Source organism: Ambystoma mexicanum, chromosome 2p (assembly GCF_040938575.1).
Source record: "Ambystoma mexicanum isolate Mex_15411 chromosome 2p, UKY_AmexF1_1, whole genome shotgun sequence".
Classification (NCBI taxonomy): Eukaryota; Metazoa; Chordata; class Amphibia; order Caudata; family Ambystomatidae; genus Ambystoma; species Ambystoma mexicanum.
In genome coordinates this window covers 9,453,316-9,480,014 of record NC_090923.1, presented here as the reverse complement: position 1 = coordinate 9,480,014, position 26,699 = coordinate 9,453,316, and the positions used below count along the sequence as shown (strand labels likewise).

At 45.7% G+C, this 26,699-nt stretch overlaps 1 protein-coding gene across 2 annotated transcripts in view; it reads left to right on the top strand.

Moving 5' to 3' along the window:
- Positions 1-26,699, top strand: part of LOC138566136 (zinc finger protein 850-like) — a 317,241-nt gene that overhangs the window by 68,288 nt on the left and 222,254 nt on the right. The window contains exon 3 of one of the 2 annotated variants that reach the window (XR_011301846.1): positions 23,479-23,686. Coding sequence is in view for 1 of the 2 variants with exons in the window: in XM_069643141.1 (XP_069499242.1) it covers positions 24,118-25,378 (1,261 nt within the window). In the remaining variant the exon portion in view is untranslated. Of the gene's footprint in view, positions 1-23,478; positions 25,379-26,699 lie in introns of both variants that reach the window. The other variant, XM_069643141.1, reaches the window with a different exon arrangement.

The window sequence follows — 26,699 nt, the reverse complement described above, 5'->3', positions numbered from 1 at the left end:
ACACAGAGATATGCCTGTGCCTGGGAGGAATGTGTGAAGCAGTGGCAGACCCAGACAGAACATTGTGGTCCACACAGAGATATGCCTCTGCCTGGGAGGAATGTGTGAAGCAGTGGCAGGCCCAGACAGAAGGTTGCGGTCCACACTGAGATATGCCTCTGCCTGGGAGGAAAGTGTGAAGCAGTGGGAAGCCCAGACAGAAGGTTGCGGTCCACACTGAGATATGGCTCTGCGCAGCAGGCTTGGTGTGGCAGCACACGTTCCACAGAAATGTTGTTCTTTATATTATGGAAGTCTGGTTACCAGCAGTGTTTAGTGTAGTGGTGGAACAATGTCAGTGCTACTATTGGTAACATTCTATCTAATTCGTATCATTAGGGCTTAGGGCGTTGCTAAACATTTGTTCTTGTGGTTATACTTTATGCAACACTATCTTGTGTTGCAGTTTTGAATTGTGTGATCTTTGTTTTTCCTACTTTTTTATGTTTCTTTGGGGAGATGAATTTGTGTGTCTTAATATGTATGGTTTCCCAATAGTTCTTCCTACACAATTCTTTAAAGGCCTGGTATTTATCCCTCCCTGGGGATCATATATGTTAATGATTAAGATCCTAGCCATTCACGCCAGGCCAGTAACACAGGCACAAACAACATATGGGGAGCCTCCAAATGTTTTATTCAGTTACTGTGAGGCAGGTCTTAATGCCAATACACAAGCCTCCACAGGGTGACCATATCTGAAGCCAAGGCAAACCCATGGACCCATCTACCAGAGGGTCAACCCATACCTGAAGCTAAGGTAAACCCATGGACCCATTTACCAGTGGGTGACCCATACCTGAAGCCAAGGCAACCCATGGACCCACCTACCAGAGGGTGGACCCATACCTGAAGACAAGGCAAACCCATGGACCCATTTACCAGAGGGTGACCCATACCTGAAGCCAAGGCAACCCATGGACCCATCTACCAGAGATCAACCCATACCTGAAGCCAAGATAAACCCATGGACCCATCTACCAGAGGGTCAACCCATACCTGAAGCCAAGACAAACCCATGGACCCATCTACCAGAGGGTCGACCACTACTAGAAGTCAAGGCAAACACATGGACCCATCTACCAGAGGGTCCACCCATACTTGAAGTTAAGGCAACCCCATGGACCCATCTACCAGAGGGTCGACCCATACCTGAAGTCAAGGAAAACCCATGGACCCATCTACCAGAGGGTCGACCCATACCTGAAGTCAAGGCAAACCCATGGACCCATCTACCAGAGGGTCGACCCATACCTGAAGTCAAGGCAAACCCATGGACCCATCTACCATAAATCTGCCTCAAAGGCACATCTCCTGAAAGGCAAAAATGTCACAGTCAGCCATAAATGCCTTTCCCTCTATACCGAGGAATGATCAATAGCCCCCGGTGTTACATGAAATCAAACAGATACACATTGCTCGACCTGAGCATCCATCATCATTGAGTCTCATAATTTCTGCTATCCAGGGTTCAGTTATCTTATTCACACCAGTGTCTCCTCTCATAGTTTCTGCTATCCAGGGTTCGGTTATCTTATTCACACCCGTGTCTCCTCTCATAGTTTCTCCTATCCAGGGTTCAGTTATCTTATTCACACCCGTGTCTCCTCTCATAGTTTCTGCTATCCAGGGTTCAGTTATCTTATTCACACCCGTGTCTCCTCTCATAGTTTCTCCTATCCAGGGTTCAGTTATCTTATTCACACCCGTGTCTCCTCTCATAGTTTCTCCTATCCAGGGTTCAGTTATCTTATTCACACCCGTGTCTCCTCTCATAGTTTCTGCAATCCAGGATTCAGTTATCTTATTCACACCCGTGTCTCCTCTCATAGTTTCTGCTATCCAGGGTTCAGTTATCTTATTCACACCCGTGTCTCCTATCATAGTTTCTCCTATCCAGGGTTCAGTTATCTTATTCACACCCGTGTCTCCTCTCATAGTTTCTCCTATCCAGGGTTCAGTTATCTTATTCACACCCGTGTCTCCTCTCATAGTTTCTCCTATCCAGGGTTCAGTTATCTTATTCACACCCGTGTCTCCTCTCATAGTTTCTCCTATCCAGGGTTCAGTTATCTTATTCACACCCGTGTCTCCTCTCATAGTTTCTGCTATCCAGGGTTCAGTTATCTTATTCACACCCGTGTCTCCTCTCATAGTTTCTGCTATCCAGGGTTCAGTTATCTTATTCACACCCGTGTCTCCTCTCATAGTTTCTCCTATCCAGGGTTCAGTTATCTTATTCACACCCGTGTCTCCTCTCATAGTTTCTCCTATCCAGGGTTCAGTTATCTTATTCACACCCGTGTCTGCTCTCATAGTTTCTCCTATCCAGGGTTCAGTTATCTTATTCACACCCGTGTCTCCTCTCATAGTTTCTCCTATCCAGGGTTCAGTTATCTTATTCACACCCGTGTCTCCTCTCATAGTTTCTGCTATCCAGGGTTCAGTTATCTTATTCACACCCGTGTCTCCTCTCATAGTTTCTGCTATCCAGGGTTCAGTTATCTTATTCACACCCGTGTCTCCTCTCATAGTTTCTCCTATCCAGGGTTCAGTTATCTTATTCACACCCGTGTCTGCTCTCATAGTTTCTGCTATCCAGGGTTCAGTTATCTTATTCACACCCGTGTCTCCTCTCATAGTTTCTCCTATCCAGGGTTCAGTTATCTTATTCACACCCGTGTCTCCTCTCATAGTTTCTGCTATCCAGGGTTCAGTTATCTTATTCACACCCGTGTCTCCTCTCATAGTTTCTCCTATCCAGGGTTCAGTTATCTTATTCACACCCGTGTCTGCTCTCATAGTTTCTCCTATCCAGGGTTCAGTTATCTTATTCACACCCGTGTCTCCTCTCATAGTTTCTCCTATCCAGGGTTCAGTTATCTTATTCACACCCGTGTCTCCTCTCATAGTTTCTGCTATCCAGGGTTCAGTTATCTTATTCACACCCGTGTCTCCTCTCATAGTTTCTGCTATCCAGGGTTCAGTTATCTTATTCACACCTGTGTCTCCTCTCATAGTTTCTCCTATCCAGGGTTCAGTTATCTTATTCACACCCGTGTCTGCTCTCATAGTTTCTCCTATCCAGGGTTCAGTTATCTTATTCACACCCGTGTCTCCTCTCATAGTTTCTCCTATCCAGGGTTCAGTTATCTTATTCACACCCGTGTCTCCTCTCATAGTTTCTCCTATCCAGGGTTCAGTTATCTTATTCACACCCGTGTCTCCTCTCATAGTTTCTGCTATCCAGGTTTCAGTTATCTTATTCACACCCGTGTCTCCTCTCATAGTTTCTCCTATCCAGGGTTCAGTTATCTTATTCACACCCGTGTCTCCTCTCATAGTTTCTGCTATCCAGGGTTCAGTTATCTTATTCACACCCGTGTCTCCTCTCATAGTTTCTGCTATCCAGGGTTCAGTTATCTTATTCACACCCGTGCCTCCTCTCATAGTTTCTGCTATCCAGGGTTAGTTATCTTATTCACACCCGTGCCTCCTCTCATAGTTTCTGCTATCCAGGGTTCAGTTATCTTATTCACACCCGTGTCTCCTCTCATAGTTTCTCCTATCCAGGGTTCAGTTATCTTATTCACACCCGTGTCTCCTCTCATAGTTTCTGCTATCCAGGGTTCAGTTATCTTATTCACACCAGTGTCTCCTCTCATAGTTTCTGCTATCCAGGGTTCAGTTATCTTATTCACACCCGTGTCTCCTCTCATAGTTTCTGCTATCCAGGGTTCAGTTATCTTATTCACACCAGTGTCTCCTCTCATAGTTTCTGCTATCCAGGGCTCAGTTATCTTATTCACACCAGTGTCTCCTCTGAAATTGGAGCAAGCATGTAGCAGGCTAAGCCTTTCAGTAGGGAAACTGTTCAACATACATGGGTCTGATATTGAATTCTGCAAATCATGGTCCTTCGTATGATGCACATGATATTTACATATGAACATTTGAAACCTAGTTTCAGTGAAGGCGTTGCAAAAGAGACCACCAATTCAACAATTATTGAAGAGACAAACTCAACTACAGACCAATTATTTTGACTATCTGAATCCGGCAGTTCTACCGATACAATGTCCGTCGCGGTAATGCCTCTTTATTGCGGCACATGGTGTAAAAGCCCAAGTACCCTACCTCGATTTAAAAATGGGCTGTCAGCTGTAGTAAATACTTCAACAATCTGTATGGACTTCACAAGATGAAACCACCAAATACCGCCTTTGGGCCTCCCGCATGTATTTCTCTGAATGGGCAGATTGGAGAGGGCACTTAGGCCCAAATTGACCAACATCAACTTGTTGATTATTTAAATTGGGGACTTCTCCACTGACCCAAGATGTATTACTATTAATAGTGTTTGTGGAAGGTATTCTTTTAAGGTCAGCATGGGGTACTAAATCCTTATTAGCAGAATTAGCAGAGGGTTGGGATTGATCTTTAAGCCATCGTCCAAAGGGCCTCGTAACTGGGCACATACAGGGGTTTATCAGTTGCTTTACCAGATTGCTCTGTTTTCTCGATTGCAGATCATACTTGGTATTCATGCCAGCACATACAGTATCATCACTATTAGTTACTGGGAGTGGGGGGACGGAAGCACTGGCACCATTGCTAACAGTGCTGTTGTTTCCGTGACGACTCTGCCTACGGGGGCCGACCTGCCTGACGCTACAGCCCTGCAGGCAGACTCTTGTGATGGCCCGGAAACAAGGTTGCCGGTAAGCTTACTGGCACCCTTGTTTCTGGACCGCCACACTCGTAATGAGGCCCTATATCCTGTACCTGGACAGGCTGAAAGGCAAAAGTCAAGCAGTTTCCAACCGGGGATACCGAATCCAATATCGATGGCATGGCAGAGATAGCTTCACAGGCAATCCTAACTTGTGGCCAAATAATTAGATTGGCAATTGCTTGTATACTCATACACTCCGCTGTCGTGGGGGAAAAAGCCACCGATTTTAAATGAGATTTCACCAAGGTTTTTAAAATGTTAGTTTCCTAGTATTATTATTGGACTTTTCAATTTCCCCATTGAAGTGATTTTTTTTTTTTGCTTCAGAAATGCCTTCTCTTTACTGCTTCTCAATACTTTTCCAAGTAGCTTTCTTTTACTCAGTCATATTTTTCAACCAGCATCGTGCAGCCTTCCTCTGTTCCTGCTTTAGTTTAACAAGCTCAGAGGAGAACCAAGTATTATGGTTCTGATGGTTCTGCCGGTTCCTAACCATCTTGGATTTTACAGGCGCAGTTATTCCTTGTTGCCAGGATATCTGGAGAATCAAGATCCGTAGTATTGTCCATAATGCCAAGCAAGCACTGACTTAAATCCTCTTGCCTAATTCTTTTTTTAAATTTCTACTCGTAACACTATTATGTGGATTACGTTGTAGGAGCAGCTTCCCTGGTAAATAAATGATATGATATGATATGATATGGCATTTGTAACGTGCCTATGCACAAGTGTTTCAAGGCGCGACAAGGCGGGGGGGGGAACAAGGGGAGACAGACAACGATCCTACTAGGCCAGGTGTCATTCAGATCGCGCAAGTGCAAGGGTAGAGGGGACTGGGAAAAGTGCAAGGGGAAGGGGAGTACAAGATAAATAATAGGGCCAGCTGGTGGCAAGTGCAAGGAAAGTGCAGTACATGGTTAGTAGAATACAAGATAAATAATAGGGCCAGCTGGTGGCAAGTGCAAGGTAAGTGCCGGGAGAAAGGGGCTGTAGGATACAGAGACAGTCCCGTAGTGCAGGTAGGCAGTGGAGGGCAGAGTGGCTGGGCCAAGGACCGAGATCGGTGAGTGGCCCAGTTGCAGATTCTGTGAAGGTTCAGTGATTTTAGCAGGGGAGAGAGGGAGAGAAAGCGGAGGCAAAGAGGAAGGTTTTGAGGTGCTTCCGGAACCGGAGATGGTTCTCCTCAAGTTTCAGGGAGGCAGGAAGGCTGTTCCAGAGGGAGGCCCCTGCTGCGGAGAGAGATCTACCCCCAGCTCGTTGCTTGGAGAAGCGGCTGTCCCTGAGGTAGTTGGAGGTGGATGAGTGAAGAGCTCGAGAAGGAAGATATTTAGGAAGAGAGAGTTGAAGGTATTTTGGCCCAAGGCCCCAGAAGGCCTTGTGGATAATGCAGAGGGTTTTGAACTTAATCCTCGCAGCCACTGGGAGCCAGTGTAGTGATTTCAGTCCTAGAGAGATACTGTCCCTGGGCTTGAGGTCAAGGACAAGTCTCGCGGTCCTGTTCGGATGAGTTGCAAAGGGCGGAGAGTAGAGGCAGGAAGATTTAGATAGAGGCTGTTACAGTAGTCCAGCTTCGAGAGAACGCCTCTGCACCTTGCTACCCTTTTAGGGGTTAGGTGTGCAATATAAATAAATAAATACCAAATACCAGGGCTCTGGAGACAGTGAGCTTCTGGGGGAAGGAGAGGAAAGGAAGGATACCTCTGAGAAGGTGCAGCTGATAGTGTGACTTCTTAGAGACGTCAGATATGTGAGGAGAGAAAGAGAGTGTGGAGTCGAAGATGACCCCGAGTTTTTTTGCCTTGCAGGTAGGAGCAGGAAGAGGGCCAAGAGAGGCTGGCCAGAGAGCTGCAGGGAAGGAGGGAGTGGGTGTGCCGATAAGTAGAATCTCAGTTTTACTGGCGTTAAGGCAGAGGTCGTTGGCGGCACACCATTCCTGGATAGCAGAAAGACAGTCAGAGATAAGGGAAGGGGAAGAGGAGGCCGAGGGTAGCCTGAAAATGAGCTGGGTATCATCCGCGTAGCACTGAAAGTTGGGGCAGAGAGCAGCGAAGCGGTGGGCAAGAAGTGCCAGATACTGGTTGAACAGTCAGGGGGAGAGGTTAGATCCCTGGGGGACACCACAGGTAGAGAAAAAGATGTCAGAGAGGAAGGAACCCAGTTGGACCTGGGAGGGTCGATTGGAGAGGAAGGAGGTCAGCGACGACAGGTCTTGACCAGTGATACCCAGGTTATCACGTAGACGGTTGAGCAGGATCGTGTGGTTGACAGTGTCAAAGGCAGAAGAGAGGTCGAGCAAAATGAGAACACAAGGGGTGTTAGAGTCAAGGTTTGAGAGCAGGTCCTCACGGATGTTCAGGAGAGCAGTTTCCGTGCTTCTGGAAGCTCTGAAGCCAGACTGATGGTCATGAAGACTACCAACAGATTCAGCATGGAGATTAAGCTGGGAGATGGCCAGTTTCTCAAGGAGCTTGCCCAGGAAGGGAGTGATAGAGATTGGGCGATAGTTAGCTGGGCAGGAGGGGTCGGAAGAGGGTTTCTTAAGAAGGGGGTGCACAAGGGAGTGCTTGAGGGGGGATGGAAAGACTCCAGAGGCGAAGGAGTGATTGCAGAAGTCAGCCAGGGCAGGAGCCAGGGAGTCGAGGTGGTCCTTGAAAGTTTTGGAGGAACAGGGGTGGACCTGTTTTGACGAGACTTTCATAAATTGGACTTGTCTCGAAACCTCCTCAGCAGAAAAAAGGGGAAAGGCAGAGAAGGAGGGAGGAGGGGTGGCTGCAGAAGGGCCAGAGGGAGAGCAGGGAATAGAGGGGGGGAGGTGATAGGAGGAGAGTGAGGACAGGATGTCCTGAGTTTTTGAAATGAAGTGAGAGGCCAATGCCGTGCAGAGGGCCTGGTAGGGGACAGGAGAGGTGGAGACTGCAGCAGGGTTGGCCAGCTCCTTGCAGATTTTAAAGAGTTCAGCCAAATTGTTAGATGCCGCAGAGATGCGGGCTTGGATAAGGGCTCTCTTCTTAGTGAGAACGGAGAGCCGGTATTGCCTTTGGAGCAGGCGGCAGGCCAGTTTGCACAGAGGATGAACATGAAGCACGCCATTTCCTCTCTGCCGCCCTGGACTTGCGTTTAAGGGTGACGAGATCCGAGTCATACCAGGAGTTACATTTGGTTTTGGGCTTCAGGTGGATTCTCATTACAGGGGCAAGGATATCAAGGGTATCAGATATAGCAGAGTGGAGAGTGGAGAGGGCTGTGTCAGGGTGGGAGTCAGCCGAAGGGGCAGGGGGGGCGAGAAGGTAGCAGCGAAAGCCTCAACTGACACACGCTTCATGGGTCGGATGACCATGAAGGTGGGTGGCAGTGATGAGGGTGACTTTGCCTGTGGGGTAGGGAAGGTGAGGTGGGAGGATAGGAGAAAGTGATCGCTCCAGGAGAGAGGAGTGGAGAGAGGGACAGAGAGGGGAAAGTCAGAAGAGATCAGGGCATCAAGAGTGTGCCCTGCAGAATGGGTAGGCCTAGACGCGAGAATAGAGAGTGAGAGAGAGTCGCAGAGGTCGCGAAAGAGTCCAGAGGGAGGACAGGAGGCATCAAGGTGGATATTGAAGTCTCCAAGAAAGAGGAGTTGAGTGGTTGAGGACAGGAGTAAGGAGGAGAGGTCAGCCCACTCAGAGAGGAAGGAGGAAATTTGACCAGGTGGCCGATAGATAGTAGCCACTGTCAGGGAATGGCCAGGAGAGAGAGGGAGTCGGCAGACGAGGCATTCAAAGGAGGAGTAGGTCTGTGTAGGAGTGACAGTGGCAGGAATCCACTCAGGGAAGATAAGGGCCACACCCCCCCCCAGCACGGTTGGGCCTGGGCTAAGGAGAGGATCTTATAACCGTCAGGTAGGAGTGTGTCAAAGCTGGTGACAGAGCTGGCTGTTAACCATGTCTCGGTGAGACCAAGGACATCAAGGTCCAGTTCCTCAAGAAGGCGACAGATATCAGAGGAATGTTTGACGGCAGAGCGAGAGCTGAGAGTGGCAATGTGGAGAGGGTTGCCATCCTTAAAGGACTTCCGGGGAGGGGTACAGATAAGAGGTACGCCCTGCGGAGGTGAAGAAGAAGGAGCCAGAGAGAAGGCAGGGTGAGAGGGTGGAGGCAAGGTAGCCGAGGACAGAGAAGAGGGGACAGCAGGAGAGGAAAGGAAGTTGATGAGGCGCGGGAAGCGTCTATCAAAGAGGTGGAGGTTGGCCTGAGGGCCTTGGACCAAGACGGTCCCATTAGCGTAGACATTAATAATGGCCTTAGAGGAGCGGAAGGGGGCCAGGAGGACATCCCAACGGGTGCCTCCATTAATGGGAGAACAGGAGAAGGGAGAGAGCATAGAGACCATATGAAGGGTCCATTGGACAGGGGAAGGCACGAAAAAGAGGATGTCAGTAAGAGTTTCCATGGAAGAGGCACTGGTGTAGGTGTCAGCGATAGGGAGGCCTGGGTTGGAGACCAGGATATCCTTTTTAAACTTTTTCCTACCAGATTTAGTGAGGAGAGCAGGATAGTCAATCGAGAAGCAGTTAGAGAAGATAGGAGAGATAGAGAGCACCATGGAATAAGGAGGGAGTGGGGGAAGACATACGAGAGCAAGCGGACAGGACTGAAGCGGCAAGCCCTAGTTTACCACAATTACAAAGCAACAGTAGCACAGTAAATACGAATTAGGTACCCAGAGTAGAGGCCACCTAAGTTTGAGAGTCGTGCGAGGGGAGAAAACCCTAGTATACCACAATTACAGAGCAACAGTAGCACAGTAAATACGAATTAGGTATCCAGTGTAGAGGCCACCTAAGTTTGAGAGTCCGGCGAGGGGAGAAAAAACCCTAGTTTACCACAATTACAGAGCAACAGTAGCACAGTAAATACGAATTAGGTACCGAGAGTAGAGGCCACCTAAGTTTGAGAGTCCTGCGAGGGGAGAAAAAACCCTAGTTTACCACAATTACAGAGCAACAGTAGCACAGTAAATACGAATTAGGTACCCAGAGTAGAGGCTACCTAAGTTTGAGAGTCCTGCGAGGGGAGAAAAACCCTACTTTACCACAATGACAGAGCAACAGTAGCACAGAAAATACGAATTAGGTATCCAGTGTAGAGGCCACCTAAGTTTGAGAGTCCTGCAAGGGGAGAAAAAACCCTAGTTTACCACAATTACAGAGCAACAGTAGCACCGTAAATACGAATTAGGTACCGAGAGAGGCCACCTAAGTTTGAGAGTCCTGCGAGGGGAGAAAAAACCCTAGTTTACCACAATTACAGAGCAACAGTAGCACAGTAAATACGAATTAGGTACCCAGTGTAGAGGCCAGCTAAGTTTGAGAGTCCTTTGAGGGGAGAAAAAAACCCTAGTTTACCACAATTACAGAGCAACAGTAGCACAGTAAATACGAATTAGGTACCCAGAGTAGAGGCCACCTAAGTTTGAGAGTCCTGCGAGGGGAGAAAAAACCCTAGTTTACCACAATTACAGAGCAACAGTAGCACAGTAAATATGAATTAGGTACCCACAGTAGAGGCCACCTAAGTTTGAGAGTCCTGCGAGGGGAGAAAAACCCTAGTTTACCACAATAGCGGTACACACTGGAGTGTAGAAACCATGTGAATGAAAAGGAAAGGTGTAGGTTGGTGGGCTGGGCGAGCAGGTGGAGCTAACCAGAAAGAAATGCGGACCTGCGCCTGGCGTCCCCTGTGGACACCTGCAGACACAGTGGGAGCCGCACCCGTAGGAGCCGTCCTTTGCCTAAGGGCCCTTAGCCGAGGGGGCTGCCGGGCGTGGGGCTGCCCAGGGGAAACAAGTATAAGGCAGAAGGAGAGGAAGGGGATGGGGGGTGTGGACGGGTAGGGAGGCAGGCAGGGGACGAGGACCAGGAAGTAGCTGAAGGGGAGGGGGGGAGCAGGCACAACAACGCCCTCAGAGCGCGGGAGAATTCCAATTTCAAAAGCCTCAAGGTTTACTCACAAGGGGCCCGGAGGGCATGGAAGGGCTTTGCCTGGCCTGCAACACCAGCCAGGCAAACTTGACAATTTATCAGGTAATGCTCAGAACGGACACAAGGCTCAGTGGCAATGGAACCAAGCTGTACGTTTCCTGAAGCAACACAATCTAAAATTCTGCCCTTCACATGTGTAGATTCCTTATTGTGGTGATCATCTGTCCGTCTGTGTCTCTCTTTCTCTCTATCTCTATCTCTATCTATCTCTATCTCTCTCTCTCTCTCTCTCTCTCTCTCTCTCTCTCTCTCTCTCTCTATCTCTCTCTATCTCCCTCTATCTCTCTATCTATCTCTATCTCTATCTATTTCTATCTATCTCTATCTCTCTCTATCTCTCGTTATTGTGGACCATAACTTCTATTTTTGTTCAGGGTTTGTTCAAGCATGAGCTTCTTTGCCTGTATCACTGCCTTTCCACCTATTAATACCCCCCAACACCAAGATAGAGGAGTTTGGTAGATATTAAAAGGGCAGGGGGCTAAAACGCACCCTTGCCGTAATCCTCTGTGTGTTTGGATCGTGTGTGTTAAGGCACCCTTAGGATTAAGTATAACTCTTATGAGTAGGTCACTGTGGAGGACAACTTCCTCCATAAGTTAAACCGGTTGATATGATATGACATTTATAACGCGCCTATACACAAGTGTTTCAAGGCGCGACGAGGCAAGGGAGGGAGAACAAGGGAAGACAGACAACGATCCTACTAGGACAGGTGTCTTTCAGAACGCGCAAGTGCATGGGAAGGGGGAAAGGGAAAAGTGTGTGGGGGAAGGGAGAGGGGAAAGTGCAGTAAATGGGATAGTAGAATAATAAGATAATAACAGTGGCCAGCTGGTGGCAAGTGCAAGGTAAGTGCAGACATAAGTGACAAGATCAAAAGCTGAGGTTAAGTTGATGCTGGCTATATCAATAGCCTTGTTTTTCCCACTATTGGTTTTATTTGGCAGGTAAGCTAAAAGTAATCCCTTCATGGTAGTCTGAACTCTGCATCTGAGTTTGAAATTGAGGGAGTCTGTTATTTGTGCTCGCCCAGACTTCTAGCTCTTTAAGGATCAAGGAAGCGAATATCCTGCAGCGGATGGGTCTATAATTGAGAGGTTCTTCTAATCACCCTTTTTAAAACTAGGCACTATATAGGCAGTGTGCCAAGAATGGGGAAACGTTTTCCTCTTGATTGCTTCTTGAAACAATGCAGTTAAGATCTGTGACCATCAGAGAGGAAACTCTTTCGTGAGGCCAACATATAACCCGTCCGGGCCGGGGGCTGTGGAATTTCTAGCTTGCAAGATTAATATCTCTACATGCTCTCGCTCGATTTGGAGAACCCAGGTTGTCGCGATAGAGCTAAAAGCAATGTTATGCACGATTTCTGATTTCGAATATATTGTCCTCTGTGGTCGCAATAGATTGTCAATGTATCTGTCCCTCCACTCCGGTATTAGTCAATGGCCACAAGTTGACTTCCTGTTTATTCAACGGGACTTGCAGCACCACTTGGCACCTCATCCTTTTATAGCTCGGCTGTAACGCAGGTTCTTCTCGGCTCACTAAGTGTAGCCCACAGAGCCCCTTTCATGTTGTGTACCATAGGATCATAAGAGGGAATGTGATCTGAGTTATTTTACATGCCCATCACAAAAACTACAACTAACAAGATCCCCAAGGATGTTCACCCGACAGAAACCAATGAACCAACGGAAAGGCAGTCATGACAAGAGGAAACGCACAACTGAATACACAGGCTCACCAAGACAGAAGCACTAGAACACCACATCACCACCACTCCGACCCTGAACCATTCAAACCTCAACTGACAGTGTCACACCAGATAACAAGAAATTAGAGATATTAGCAACCCAGTCCCACACCCGAAGAAAGGTTCAGACGCACCTATCAATCCAAACAATACTCACTATGATACAGCAGGGTCAGCGCAGCACCTACAAAGCGAGTCTGTCGATGAGGAACCAGCATCAACCCAACCCACAGGGATACAACTCTTAACGGAATCAGAAAGTACCTAAATCAGGACACAGACCCCACTAACCCAACCTTCAACCTTCTGCATACTTAAACCACTCAAAGCCACACAACCATCTCTCTCCCAGCAATCCGCACGCACTTTACCACACTGCATCAACAACACATAAACATCACCTACAGCACTCAAGGTCTCGCCCGATCCGATACTAGCACCAAAGCCCAGCACTCTGTGCATACCGAGCTGAAGCTGTCAAAAGCACATCACTTCTCCCACTCTCCTGCTCCCCTCCTGCCGACTAACCCTACCCATCCTTCCTGTTTACAGATCCGCCAGAGCGCCTGAGGACCAATTCCGTTGGTGACGGTGCGCTATAGAAGTACCTTTAACATAACATAACATTGTGGCTTAATGTTAACAACCCCAATGGCCCTAGAATTACAATCGGGAATGAACTGGTTAAATGAATAAGGAGAGACGTAGTTAGCCAAGTTATCAGTATTGGGATATTTAATTGCATATTCCAGACAAAGGTACATTTTATTAGTGTTCTTGTGCCATGAATCCAATTCCCCTGTGCTGAAATCAGCATCAAGGGAGCAGAGGGCATAACATTGTGAAATAAACTTCAGGGAAGCATAGGGCATAATGTGAAATCAGCATCAAGGGAGCAGAGGGCATAACATTGTGAAATCAGCATCAAGGGAGCAGAGGGCATAACATTGTGAAATCAGCATCACGGGAGCAGAGGGCATAACATTGTGAAATCAGCATCACAGGAGCAGAGGGCATAACATTGTTTGGCACCAAAGACAAATCAAAACCACTCTGAAGCCAGTTGCGATCATTGGCAGACGTTGGAATAGCTTTAAAAGAAATGGAGTGGTGAAATAGACACTGGGAGGCAAAAATATAATCTATGTAGGAGTAACTGTGTCCCCTATTCCAGGTTGGAATCAACTCCTGATCACACACTAAATGGCTCGACACATTAAGCAGCTTCCAAGCCTTTCAGAAGGTACCCCAGATGTGTCATCACGGTGGGATTCCTTTAGTTATTAAATATCTCAATCATAGAGCTTTCTTAGAGTTATCAGAGATGGGAGTAGATAGTCTAACGATAAGAACGTGGAATCTAAAAGGATTGAAATGTCCTAGGAAAGTTATGGTGTGATTATAGAGGTCTAAGGCTGACATTGTTTTTCTACCGGAAACGCATTTAATAGATGAAACTAAGCAATGGCTGACTAATCCTAAATATAATAAAGATTTATCGAATTGTTACTCAACAAATTCTAGGGGAGTAAGTATTTTGTTCAGGAGGGGATTGCAATATAAAGTGTAGAAGGTAGTGATGGATGCGGAAGGACATATGATTTTTGCTGATATAATCTATTGGGAAAAGGTGATTACCTTGGGTTGTATTTATGGACCTTGCACTTCTGGAAAAGGCCTCTTTGAGAATATTTCAGAAATTATAATTGGAATGCATGGTGAAACAATACTTTTGGGAGGTGATTTTAATTGTATTCAGGATTTCAGGTTGGATAGAATCAGTTCATGTAGATATGCTAATGTTAATACTTGTAGGGAATTTGATCACTTTCTTGAAACGTTTTGTTTGATTGATATATGGAGAGAGTGGCATCCTTCAGAGAGGGAATTTACATTCTTTTCTCCGGTACATGACTCTTTCACCAGATTGGATTATATTTTGGTCACCAAGGCATTGTTAGATAAAACTTTGGATGTTCATATCAGGGAGAGGGCATTTCTTTTTTAAAAACACTTTATTTATAATTTCCACAAAATATATTACAACCATGCATTGATTCCGAAGAATAAATGATTACAGTTAAAATACAAAAAGAAAACAAAACAAAGTAAAGAATCAACATATTCATTCTAAATCTAAATACCAAGCCTAGATTCTCTAAAGTACCATGAAACAATACAGATCAACAATAGAACAAGATAAGTCAGGAGAAAGGACAATGCATAAAACACACTCCCACATCCCAATCCCCATTACTTAAAAAAATAAAGCCATAAAACTCATACCATGACATAAAATCATCCACTCCCATAAAAATCATTGAATGGTCCCCAAATTTCCTCATATACTGTTTGTTTTTGCTGCCTATAAAATGAGCATTTCTCATATCTTGAAAGAATATTCATATCACGTAACCGACCCTCCACAAGAGGTTTCTTCCTCGTTTTCCAGACCCTCAACACCTGTCTGACAGCCACCAGTAAGCATTTATGAATCCAATTTCTAGTTACATAAGCAATACTGCGCCCACATCTTGGAGAGAGCAGAAGCACAGATTGTGTTTGTCTGGGAGGGAGAGGGACATTTCTGATCACGCACCAGTGGATCTTTGTTTTCAGATGGAAGTGGTAGTTCCGTCTTTTAGGAGGTGGAGGTTGAAGACGGGTATATTGGAGGAGAAGGAGGTAACAATGGATTTACTGTCACGTATGACCCATTTTTTAAAAATAAATGAGGGTTCTGCTGGTAAAGAGGTTGTATGGGATAGTTTTAAGGCGACGATTAGAAGCTTTATGATTGATTGGACTTCTTGTCTTTGGAAAAAATCCATTGAGGATCTGGGTAAATTAGAAATGCAGTGATCTAAAGCAAAAATATTCCCGGCGGGGGAGGAATGAAGACAGGGAGGAAGTGAATCATATTCTGAAAATATTGGGGAATGCGAACGGTTTGTTGGGCAGAAAGGGGTCTTTTTTTCACAGCAAAAATATTGGGAGACTGGTGACAGAAGTGGTAGGTTACTGGCGAATAGACTGAATGGTATGCATGGAGGGACTTTTGTTCAGGGGATTAAAGATGTGGTATGGAAGAACAGTGATATTTGTTCAAGTTTTCAAAACTCCGACAAAACGTTATATACGAGAGAAGAATCAATAGACAAACAAGATTTGGTGAGTCTATTTGAAAATGTTCCTATTAAAACATTGTCACTTGAGGATAATAATATGTTGGAAGCGAACATTGGACTTGATGAAGTTCTTTGGGCAATTGGGCAAATGCAATTCGGGAAATCTCTGGGTTTGGATGGGCTACCCATTGAGTTCTATAGGAAATTTGATACTTTTTTGGCTCCAATATTATGTGATTTGACGTGCCGCGTCTAGATGGGAATATGAGGGCCAACAGGTGTCACACTCAGACAGAACTACGAATGTTAGCATGGTAAAGGTCAGGTGACCCACTAACCAATACAAGCTCAAACTCTGCATACTTATCTCACTCAAAAACTCACAACCATCTCTTGCACATCAAGCCGCACGCACTTCACAACACTGCAACCACACATAAGCCAGAACAACAGCACATGCGGACTGACTCCGATCCGATAGCCACACCAAAGCTCAGCACCCAGTGTATACTGAGTTGAAGCTGCCAACAGAACACCACTCCTCTCACTATCCTACTCCCTCCTTCACCTTACTAACCCATCCCACCTTTATTGCTTACAGATCCGCCTGAGCACCTGGGAACCAATTCTGTTGGTGACGGTGCGCGGTACAAATACCTTTAACATTTAACATTTGTTTAATTCTTTTTTAAAAGGGGGAAATCTGTGTCAATCAATGACTGAGGCCATGATTTCTGTGATACCAAAAGAAGGAAGAGATAGTAAAAAGTGTAAGAACTATAGACCTATTTCTCTGTTAAATGTGGATGTCAAGCTTTTCACAAAAGTATTGACAAATAGATTGGGTAGTTGCGTTGGGAAAATCATTCATGAGTCTCAAGTAGGATTCATGAGGGGTAGATCAGGATATGATGACATAAGGGCAGTGGTAGACATAATAAGTCTTTATAGTAATGATCGTGTCAATGCTGCATTGGTCTTCATGGATGCTGAGAAGGCATTTGACTGAGTGAATTGGGATTTTCTAGACTTTACTATGGAGAAAATGGGATTTGGAAATAGGTTCAGAGGGATGGTTTGTCGTCTTGAAAGATCGGCTATGGTGCGTGTTTGGGTCAATGGTGAAATGTCTGAAGCTTTTAGTCTTAGTAGGGGTACGAGACAGGGGAGACCTTTGTCGCCTTTTTCATTTAATATTGCTCTGGAGCCCTTGGTAGCATTGATACGTAATGAACAAATAACACATTGCCTGAACTTTGGGACAAAAGAAGTTAAAGTACTTTCTTATACGGATGACATGGTAGTGGTGCTCTCGGATCCTGAGAGGGGTAGTATGGTTCTTAAGAAGATTCTGGAAAAAGTGGGTACGTTCTCAGGTTATAAAATCAATTGGGATAAAATGGAGGTGTTCCCAATGTCAACGGTAGTTAGAAGAGGGGATTTTGCAGAGTGGAATTGTAGGTAGTAAGAGAGATATATGAAATATTTGGGGATCTTTCTGGTCAAAGATGTGCGGAAAATGGTTCAGGTTAATGTTACTAAATTATTGGATACACTTAGGAGGGATATTAGAAAATGGTCAAGATTGGATTTAGGGATTTGGGCCATGGTTAATACAATTAAAATGTCACTTCTACCTAAGATCTTATATGTTATGCAATTGCTTCATCTTAGTTTTTCTAAAAAATTGCTTAAAGAAATTGATCAGTTTTCCAGGATTTTCTTTGGGGCGAGAAGAAGGCTCCTAAGATTCCCAAATATATTTTGCAACGTGACAATAAGGATGGGGGGTTTGGATATCAAAATTTGGAAAAATGTTATAGGGTTTTATTTTAAAGAAAGCAGCTCAATATGTGAAGACAGAGATAGAACTAATAAGGTTAACTATAGAAAGGGATGCATTGTTGCCGTTCAAATTGGAAAATATCTACTCAATGGGGAAATTGCCTAGAGGTTCTTCTAGATTACAAACTGTTAAGGTGACTAAAGACTCAATGTGATGGCAATGTATGTTTGAATCATAATTCTTCAATATGATATAATCCTGCTTTGCACATAGGGAATAGAGTTTTATTCTGGCGAAGTTGGATTTCAAAGGGTGTGTTGACATTGGGAGATTTACTGCGGGATGGGAAATTGCTGTCTTTTGAGGAGCTTCAAAGTGTGTGTCATTTAAGTGGAAGAGAAAGGAATAGATATAAGGATTTGGAAAGTCTTCTGACCCAAGTTTTTGGTTTGATGACTGTGCCCATTGAGAACGAGCTGGTGGGTTGGACTATGTTTCACTTATTGCCATGTAATGTATCTACTTATCTAAAGCTTATGCGGGAAAGTGTTTCAGTATTGGAGTCTTGGATCACATTGAAACAGAAATGGGAGGTAGATTTAGGTTATACAGTCAGTGATGAGGCCTGGAAATATGTGTGGCAGGTTGAATATAATAGTGAGATGGATCGTAAATTACGACTTGTACATCAGAAGATTTTAGGGAGATTATACTGGACTCCTGTGCAAATATGTGATTTGTGACTAATTACTGAAGACTTTTTTGGGGATGTGGGAAGGAGAAGGGGACATTGATTCATATGTTGTGGCATTGTTCAAGAGTGTTGACTTTTTGGAGAGATGTGTTAGAAAGGTTGGATATCACTTTGTTGATTTTGTTTCCTAGAGATCCTTTTCATGGTAGAAGCGTTTGTTGGCTCGGAAGCACAGGTCAACTACCTGAACAAAAATAATGTATATTCCTTGGAGTGTTACAAGCATACAGACATAGAAATAGGCCAAGTAACATTGAGGTCTCATAAGTGCAGGGGAGGGGGAAAGGGAAAAGTGTGGGGTTGAAGGCAGAGAGGGCAGTGCAATACATAGGATCCAAAAAAGGTAGCAGGCGCCCTCTCCAGAAAGAACATGGCATGATAACCTGTTCAGTGGTTTTGACCCACTTTTGAGAGTCTGCAGCCATCGCTTTTTGCTCACTGTACTTTTCACAAAAGAGGAATATCCATTTGCATATCAGTCTTTGTCCCGCCCACAAGAGCTGTTCAGCACCGAAATGCCAGGCAAACCTCCTTTGAATGAGAGTACCAACAGCAACCCCAGACGCGTGTTTTAGCCTTGTTGGGACTCATCAGTGAGGTGGAGCTGTGCCTCTCTGAGCACAATGAGAAAGGGGGGCCTACATAGGATCAGCAGTGAAGAATAAATAAAAACAATAGGTAAACATGCGACCAGCTTGTGGCAAGTTCAGGGGTAAGTGTAGACATTAGGTGTCAAGGGCTTGGGGGGCTGTAGGGATACAGAGGGGCAGTGCAGGTGTGCAGCTGGCGGGGGAGGGGACCTGGGACCGAGATCAGAGGGTTGCCAGGTGACCAGTGCAGTTTCAGTCAGAAGTTCAGCAGGGGATGGGAGGAGAGAAAGCAGAAGCAAAGAGGAAGGTCTTGGGGTACTTCTGGAACCTGAGATGGTTCTCCACAAGTTTCAGAGCGGCAGAGAGGCTGTTCCAGAGAGAGGCCCCAGCAGAAGCAAGAGATCTACCACCAACTCTTTTGCTTGGAGAACCGACTGACCCTGAGGGAGTTGGATGCGGATGAGCGAAGAGCTTGAGAAGGAAGATATTTAGGAAGAGAGAGTTGGAGGTATTGAGGCCCCAGGCCCCAGAAGGCCTTGTGGGTGATGCAGAGGGTTTTCAACTTAATCCTCGCAGCCACTGGGAGCCAGTGCAGATTTCAGTCCTGGAGAGATACGGTCCCTGGGCTTGAGGCCAAGGATAAGTCTCGCAGTCCTTTTCTGGATGAGTTGCAAAGGGCGGAGAGTAGAAGCAGGCAGATTTAGAAAGAGGCTGTTGCAGTAGTCCTGCCTAGAGAGAACCAGAGTTCTGGAGACCGTGAGCTTCTTCAGGAAGGAGAGAAAAGGAAGAATACCTCTGCGGAGGTGTAGCTGGTAGTGTGACTTCTTAGAGACGTCAGAGATGTATGGAGAGAAGGAGAGAGTGGAGTCGAAGTTGACCCTGAGGTTTTTAGCCTCACAGGTGGGAGAAGGAAGAGGGCCAAGCGTGGCCAGCCAGAGAGCAACAGGAAAGCAGGGAGTAGGTGTGCCGATGAGGAGAATCTCAGTCTTACTGGCATTAAGGCAGAGATCATTGGCGGCACACCACTCCTGGATAGCGGACAGTCAGAGATGAGAGAAGGAGAAGAGGTGGCGGAAGGGAGCCTTAAAATGAGATGAGTGTCATACGCCTAGAACGGAAAGTTGGGGCAGAGAGCGGCAATTCTGTGGGCAAGAAATGCCAGGTATTGGTTGAACAGCCAGGTAGAGAGGTTAGACCCCTGATGAACACCACAGGTAGAGATGGAGACGAAGGAACCAAGTTGGACCTGGGAGGGTCGATCAGAGAGGAAAGAGGTCAGCCAAGCCAGGGCCTGATCGGTGATACCCAGGTTATCACGAAGACGGTTGAGCAGGATGGCATAGTTGACAATGTCAAAGGCAGAAGAGAGATCAAGTAAGATGAGCACAGATGGGTTATTGGAGTCAAGGGATGTCTAGTCAAATGGTCGACAGGACAAATGATCGAATATTTTTTTTAGTTATATATTTTTTTAGGTTTTCGTTTAGGGAAAAAAGGGTTTTTTTTAGCAAAAAAAGGGGGTGGTGGGGAACCCCCCCCCAAAAAAAAATGTGAAATAACAAGCAAAAAAAATTCGACCATTTGACCTGTCGACCTTTTGGTGTCGACCATTTGTCATGTCGACCATTTAGATTCGACCAGTTGACCTACAACCGAGTCGAGGTTGGAGAGCAGGTCTTCACGGATGTTCAGGAGAGCAGTTTCCATGATTCTGGCAGCTCTGAAACTGAGACAGCCAACCAATTCAGTGAGAACATTAAGCTGGCAGATGGTCAGCTTTTCCATGAGTTTGCCCAGGAAAGGAGTGACAGAGATTTGGTGGTAGTTAGCACGGCAGGAGGGTTCGGCTGAGGGTTTCTTAAGAAGAGGGTGCACAAGGGAGTGCTTCTGGGGAGAAGAGAAGACTCCAGTGGCAAAGGAGTGATTGCAGTCAGCCAAAGCAGGTCTAGGGTATCAATGTAGTCCTTGATGGTTTTAGAGGAACAGGGAAGAACCTGTTTTGACAAGACGTTCATAGATCGGACTTGTCTAGAAACCTTGTCTTGGGAGAACAGGGGAAAGGCAGAGAAGGGTAGAGGAGAGGTGGCCACAGAAGGGAAAGAGGAAAAGAGGGGGGTAGAGGGTGGAGGAGGAGGGGAAGAGAGGACATGATGTCCTGAGTTTTAGAGAGTAAATCGGAAGCCAGGGCCCTGCAGAAGGCCTGGGAGGGAACAGGAGAGGTAGAGACTGCAGCAGGATTGGCCAGCTCCATGCAGATTTTAAAGAGTTTGGCTGAGTTGTTGGATGCCGCAGAGATGCGGGCTTGCATGAGGGCACTCTTCTTGGTGTGGACAGAGACCCGGTATCAGATGTATGTGATTAAGGTCAAGTGCCTGACTTTGCCTGACCTGATTAACAGTACATGTTCAATGAGATATGTAAGGTTTAGCCTTTTTGCTCTGTCGTCCTCTTCCTCAGCCCTGTGTTTGTGTAGAAGGGGGTGGGGAGTTAGCACATTTCAGAATCCTAAAAAATATGAGGATTGGTTATGGGCACAGGAAAGGGGGGAATACCTCATCTCACCATCGGTTGCCTCATCCCCAATCCCCGAAGGTCACCCACCCAGGTGATCCTAATGCACTGGTCCACCCTCAGGATCTGGATCCAAAGGTGATGGCCGTGCCCTGGTCACCTGAGAGAGAGAGATCCCTGGGGACTAGTAAGTGTGACACCCTTTGGTTTCACACAGGAGGAATTCAATGCCCCTGACATTGTACAATATCTTTACAAAGCCCCTCTTCGACCTTCTGAACGAACAGGATGTCTCCTACACTAACTATGCAGACGACACCCAGATCCTCCTTCCCATCTCTGGCAATTACAATGCAGACACTAATGCCCTGAACGAAGTATATCAAATTATCCAAGCTTGGATGGCTCAACATGAACTTTGTCTAACTGATGAAAAAACAGAGTTTCTCAAACTCGACCAAACAAACTGAACGACGACTACAAATATTTTGTCATAGACGGGAACTCCATTCATGTCTTGTAAGAAATAGAAACACTAGGGGTCGACTTGAACTCTTTGCTCTCCCTAACGAGACAGGTAACTGCGACTGCGTCTGCGGCAGCCTACACGTGTAAACTTATCAATGCCTGCAGACGCTTCCTGACTGCGAAAAGCTGCATCACTTTAGCTAGAGCACTAATTCTATCAAGGATAGATTATTGAAATCCCTATCTGCAGGCTCGACCACTCGTAACATAAAAAAACTACAAGTCATTCCAAACAATGCTTTAAGGGCTGCACTGAATATTCCTAAAAAAGAGCACATTTTGTCAGACGGAATGCACATTGGCTGCTGGTTCAAGATCGCATTGTGTTCATAACTCTATTATTCAGAAATGTCTGGCAAACACCGACCACAAATACCTCTCGAATACATTTGCCAAATCACAATCTAACAGACCCACCCGGGTTGCTCACTCGCACTTCCTCTCCATCCCCAAATTCAAACAAGAAAAGGTAGGGGGACGCAGTTTCCCAGTCATAGCTGCAAAACACTGGAACATCCTCCCACTTTCTCTAAGATCAGATTCATCCCACTGGTCCTTCCACAAAAGCCTCAAAACACAGTACTTCACGCAAGACCCTTAGGTCATGATGCTGTCGCCCAGGACGCCTCCAATTACTACGTATGCTAACTCCTCATGTATGTACGGAATGCGGCCTTAGCCCAATCTGTACGGACTGTCCTGTTTCATGCCTTAACATGTCATTAGCACCCAGATGCCATTGGGTTCTGCGCGCTCTACAAATGGCAAATAAATGAATAAGGGTTCTGGATAAGATTATGGGAAACTGGCAAGTAACAGTCCCATTTACACCCACACAACAATACAATAGAGTGTACCCCCTCCTGAACACTTCCCAGTGCTATTTTTAAAAGGCATCAAATCTGGGTATCCCATTGGACAATAATCCTCAGTACACGGCACCAGGGCATATGCATAAACAATTAGGAAGGCAAAGGGTACGATTTTGGGGGGAGGCTGCCGTAACACTTTGCCTTATTGCCAAAAATTGCATTCTATCGGTCTCTGGGTTTGGGTCAATATACATTTGCCTAAATGTGAGGCACTCATCAGTGATTACAAAATAGAGTGGTCAACCATGAGTCCGATTGGTGTCAAACTGCTGGCCTAGTGTCAAGCACCTGCCTTTATGTCAAACTGCTGGCCTAGTGTTACGCACCTGCCTTTATTCTTTGTATATGTAAATGTGGAGCTTTTAATCTGTTTTTTTCATTTCTGAAGAAATAAAGTGGTAGAATGTATATGGATGCCCCGATGATTAAGTACCCATTTAAAATGTTTGTTCATACAGCCTGTGTTTCATTCTCCTTCACTTGGATACTAAAACAGTCTTAATACAACTGAATACCACTCTTCCTGCTGCATATGGCCTCTAATGTATTAGATTTCATCATCAGAGAGCCACTACCCAGCCCCCCTAGAGTGCGTGTCCCCAATAGATGGCAACTAGTATTCAACGTCTTATGAGCTACTACTTGAGTAATTAACTAGTGCACATCGCTACTGCTGAGAACCAGTCTGCCTGGTACATGTGATGCCTGCGATTGAGAATGTGTTGAAACTAATAACGTGTATCTCCTTTTATTTTAACAGTTGATTGATGCCCCAGAAATGCAACAGCAGTGATTGGTAGATTCTCTGGACTAATGCCGTGAAACGCGTCATTATTAGAATATGCAACTTCCAAGCACCTGAGAAGTGTGCAAGTTTGGGGTCCAGTTGCCTTTTCAGAGTATTCAGGAACTGAGACTGAGGAGCCTATTGGCTACCAGATGGCTTCTGTCCATGCAACTCCTTCATGGTAACATCCAGTAACCAAGCTTGTTCTTTCTGTCAATCCTGGGGTAGAGGGATGTCTGCCATGAAACGGCAATCTTTGATGTGCTGTAAAGAAAGCATTTTTGTGGTCATTTTTATTCCTGATAGAACGCCTCTGAGTGCTATTTTATACACATTATGAATGTAAGGGTAGTTTCTTTAAAGCATTGTGTGAAACACGTGTAAATGTGAATTAGCAAAGCGTATCATATCTATATTTTAAAAGCTTCAATCAGAGGAAACATTGTGTTTGTCACCAGAAATGATCTTCTCAAGAGAAAGCTTATTTTTGCTCTGAATTTGGTAAAAAGATTCAGTGGGAAGTGTCCTCTACTTTGCACCTGATGCAGTAAACTGACGAGAAACCGTACACCTAAAAACATAAAAGAACATACTTATTGACCACATGAGAAAATGGGTGAAAAACATTATCAGTTCACTGAATTTGAGATTATCCATTTGAATGATAAACACACGTGCCCCCAAAAAATGGATACAGTTGAGAAATGTCACGTGTGCATTGAATGTGGGAAACGGTTTGCTCAGAAGAGAAGTCTTAGTTACCACCAGAGAACACATACAGGTGAGAAACCTCATGTGTGCACTGAATGTGGGAAAGGGTTTGCTCGGCAGGACCATCTTATTTACCACCAGAGAGCACATACAGGTGAGAAACCTCATGAGTGCACTGAATGTGGGAAAGGGTTTGCTCAGAAGGGATGTCTTATTCGCCACCAGAGAACACATACAGGTGTGAAACATCATGTTTGCACTGAATGTGGGAAAGGGTTTGCTCGGAAGGCACAGCTTATTCTCCACAAGAGAACACATACATGTGAGAAACCTCATGTGTGCACTGAATGTGGGAAAGGGTTTGCTCAGAAGGGAAATCTTATTTTGCACCAGAGAACACATACAGGTGAAAAACCTCATGTGTGCACTGAATGTGGGAAAGGGTTTGCTCAGAAGGGAAATCTTATTTTGCACCAGAGAGCACATACAGGTGTGAAACATCATGTGTGCACTGAATGTGGGAAAGGGTTTGCTCGGAATGCACAGCTTATTTTCCACCAGCGAACCCATACAGGTGAGAAACCTCATGTGTGCTCTGAATGTGGGAAAGGGTTTGCTCAGAAGGGAGGTCTTATTTACCACCAGAGATCACATACAGGTGAGAAACACCATGTGTGCCCTGAATGTGGGAAAGGGTTTGCTCGGAATGCACAGCTGATTTTCCACCAGAGAACACATACAGGTGAGAAACCTCACAAGTGCACCGAATGTGGGAAAGGGTTTGCTCAGAAGGGACATCTTATTGGCCACCAGAGAACACATACAGGTGGAAAACCTCATGTGTGTACTGAATGTGGGAAAGGCTTTGCCCAGAAGGGAACGCTTACTATACACCAGAGAACACATACAGGTGTGAAGAATCATGAGTGCACTGAATGTGGGAAACGGTTTGCCCAGAAGGGAACGCTTGCTAGGCACCAGACAACACATACAGGTGTGAAACCTCATGAGTGCACTGAATGTGGGAAAGGATTTGCTCAGAAGGGAGATCTTATTTGCCACCAGAGAACACATACAGGTGAGAAACCTCATGTGTGCACTGAATGTGGGAAACGGTTTGCTCGGATTGGAGGTCTTACTACCCACCAGAGAACACATACAGGTGAGAAACATCATGTGTGCACTAAATGTGGGAAAGCGTTTGCTCAGAAGGCAGTTCTTATTCACCACCAGAGAACACATACACATGAGAAGCCTCATGAGTGCACTGAATGTGAGAAAGAGTTTGCTCAGAAGGGAGCTCTTACTAGACACCAGAGAACACATACAGGCGAGAAACCTCACGAGTGTGCAGAATGTGGGAAGAGGTTCAATGTTAAGAGTAACCTTATTAAGCACCAGATAAAACATGCATGTGTAGTGAATGTGGAAAATACTCCAGTGTTCTCACCTGCCCTACAAGAGGACATGTAGGTGGTGAAATCCCCACTGCAATCTAAGCTTCAGAGAGGAGGTGGTGCCACTTCAATGGGTCTGAGGTTGGCATGGCTATTCACTAGAACTGTGATGAACTTATCACCACAGCTGTTCCCAATTTCCATTGGCACACACATGGTCGATTATGATTGGTTGAATCACTGCTGTTTCATATGCATTCCTTCTGGAATATTCTAAAAGGAGACTATACCTTCTGTAGTAGGGTACCCATCCTATGGAACACTTTGCCAAAGGATCCCATGCAGAATAATGGGCACCAACATGTAGAAGACTCATTGGCTGAATAAATAACTACAGGCACTCTTTAGATATATGAGGGAATGGTTTCTCAATGATTGGCACATCTATTTTGGTTATTGGGGTTGCACCAGGCACTTGGCATGCTTCCCTAGCATTCCTCTGAGCTTGGTGCTCACACCATCTACCTGGGTGTCACGATTGACTGTGAGCTATCACTTGTCTCTTAGATGCTGTGGTTGGCAGTGGTTTATTCCCACATTCGGTTGCTGCACAATATCCTCCCATTTCTTAGCCTTCATACTCACTTTCTATAACCCTAATTTTTTCCAGACTTGTCTATGGCGATGCCATCTTTCTGGGCTCCCTGGCATGTGACTGACTTCAGGTGGCACAGAAAGTGCCAACCTGCTTCTTTCAGGGGTTCAGAAATGTGCCCTTATCACAACCTGCACTGGCCAATGTGAGAGGTCATGTGACCTCTCAGATTGGGTTTAAGGTGCTGTGTGTAACCCTTTGTGCCCTTTATGAAACACGTCCCCCCTTTTCTGCAGTCCACCCTTCCACCCTTGTCATGCTTGTATATATAGTTCTATTCCTCTAGATGAGGATTTCCGGGTTCAGAAGGTAGCCAGGTGGTGTAGCCTTGTTGGGGTTTAGCTCCCCATATCTGGAATGCCCTTTGTCTAAGATTGCACGCCACGACAGACCATGTGACCTTTGGATCACCAAATACCATAGAGAATGCA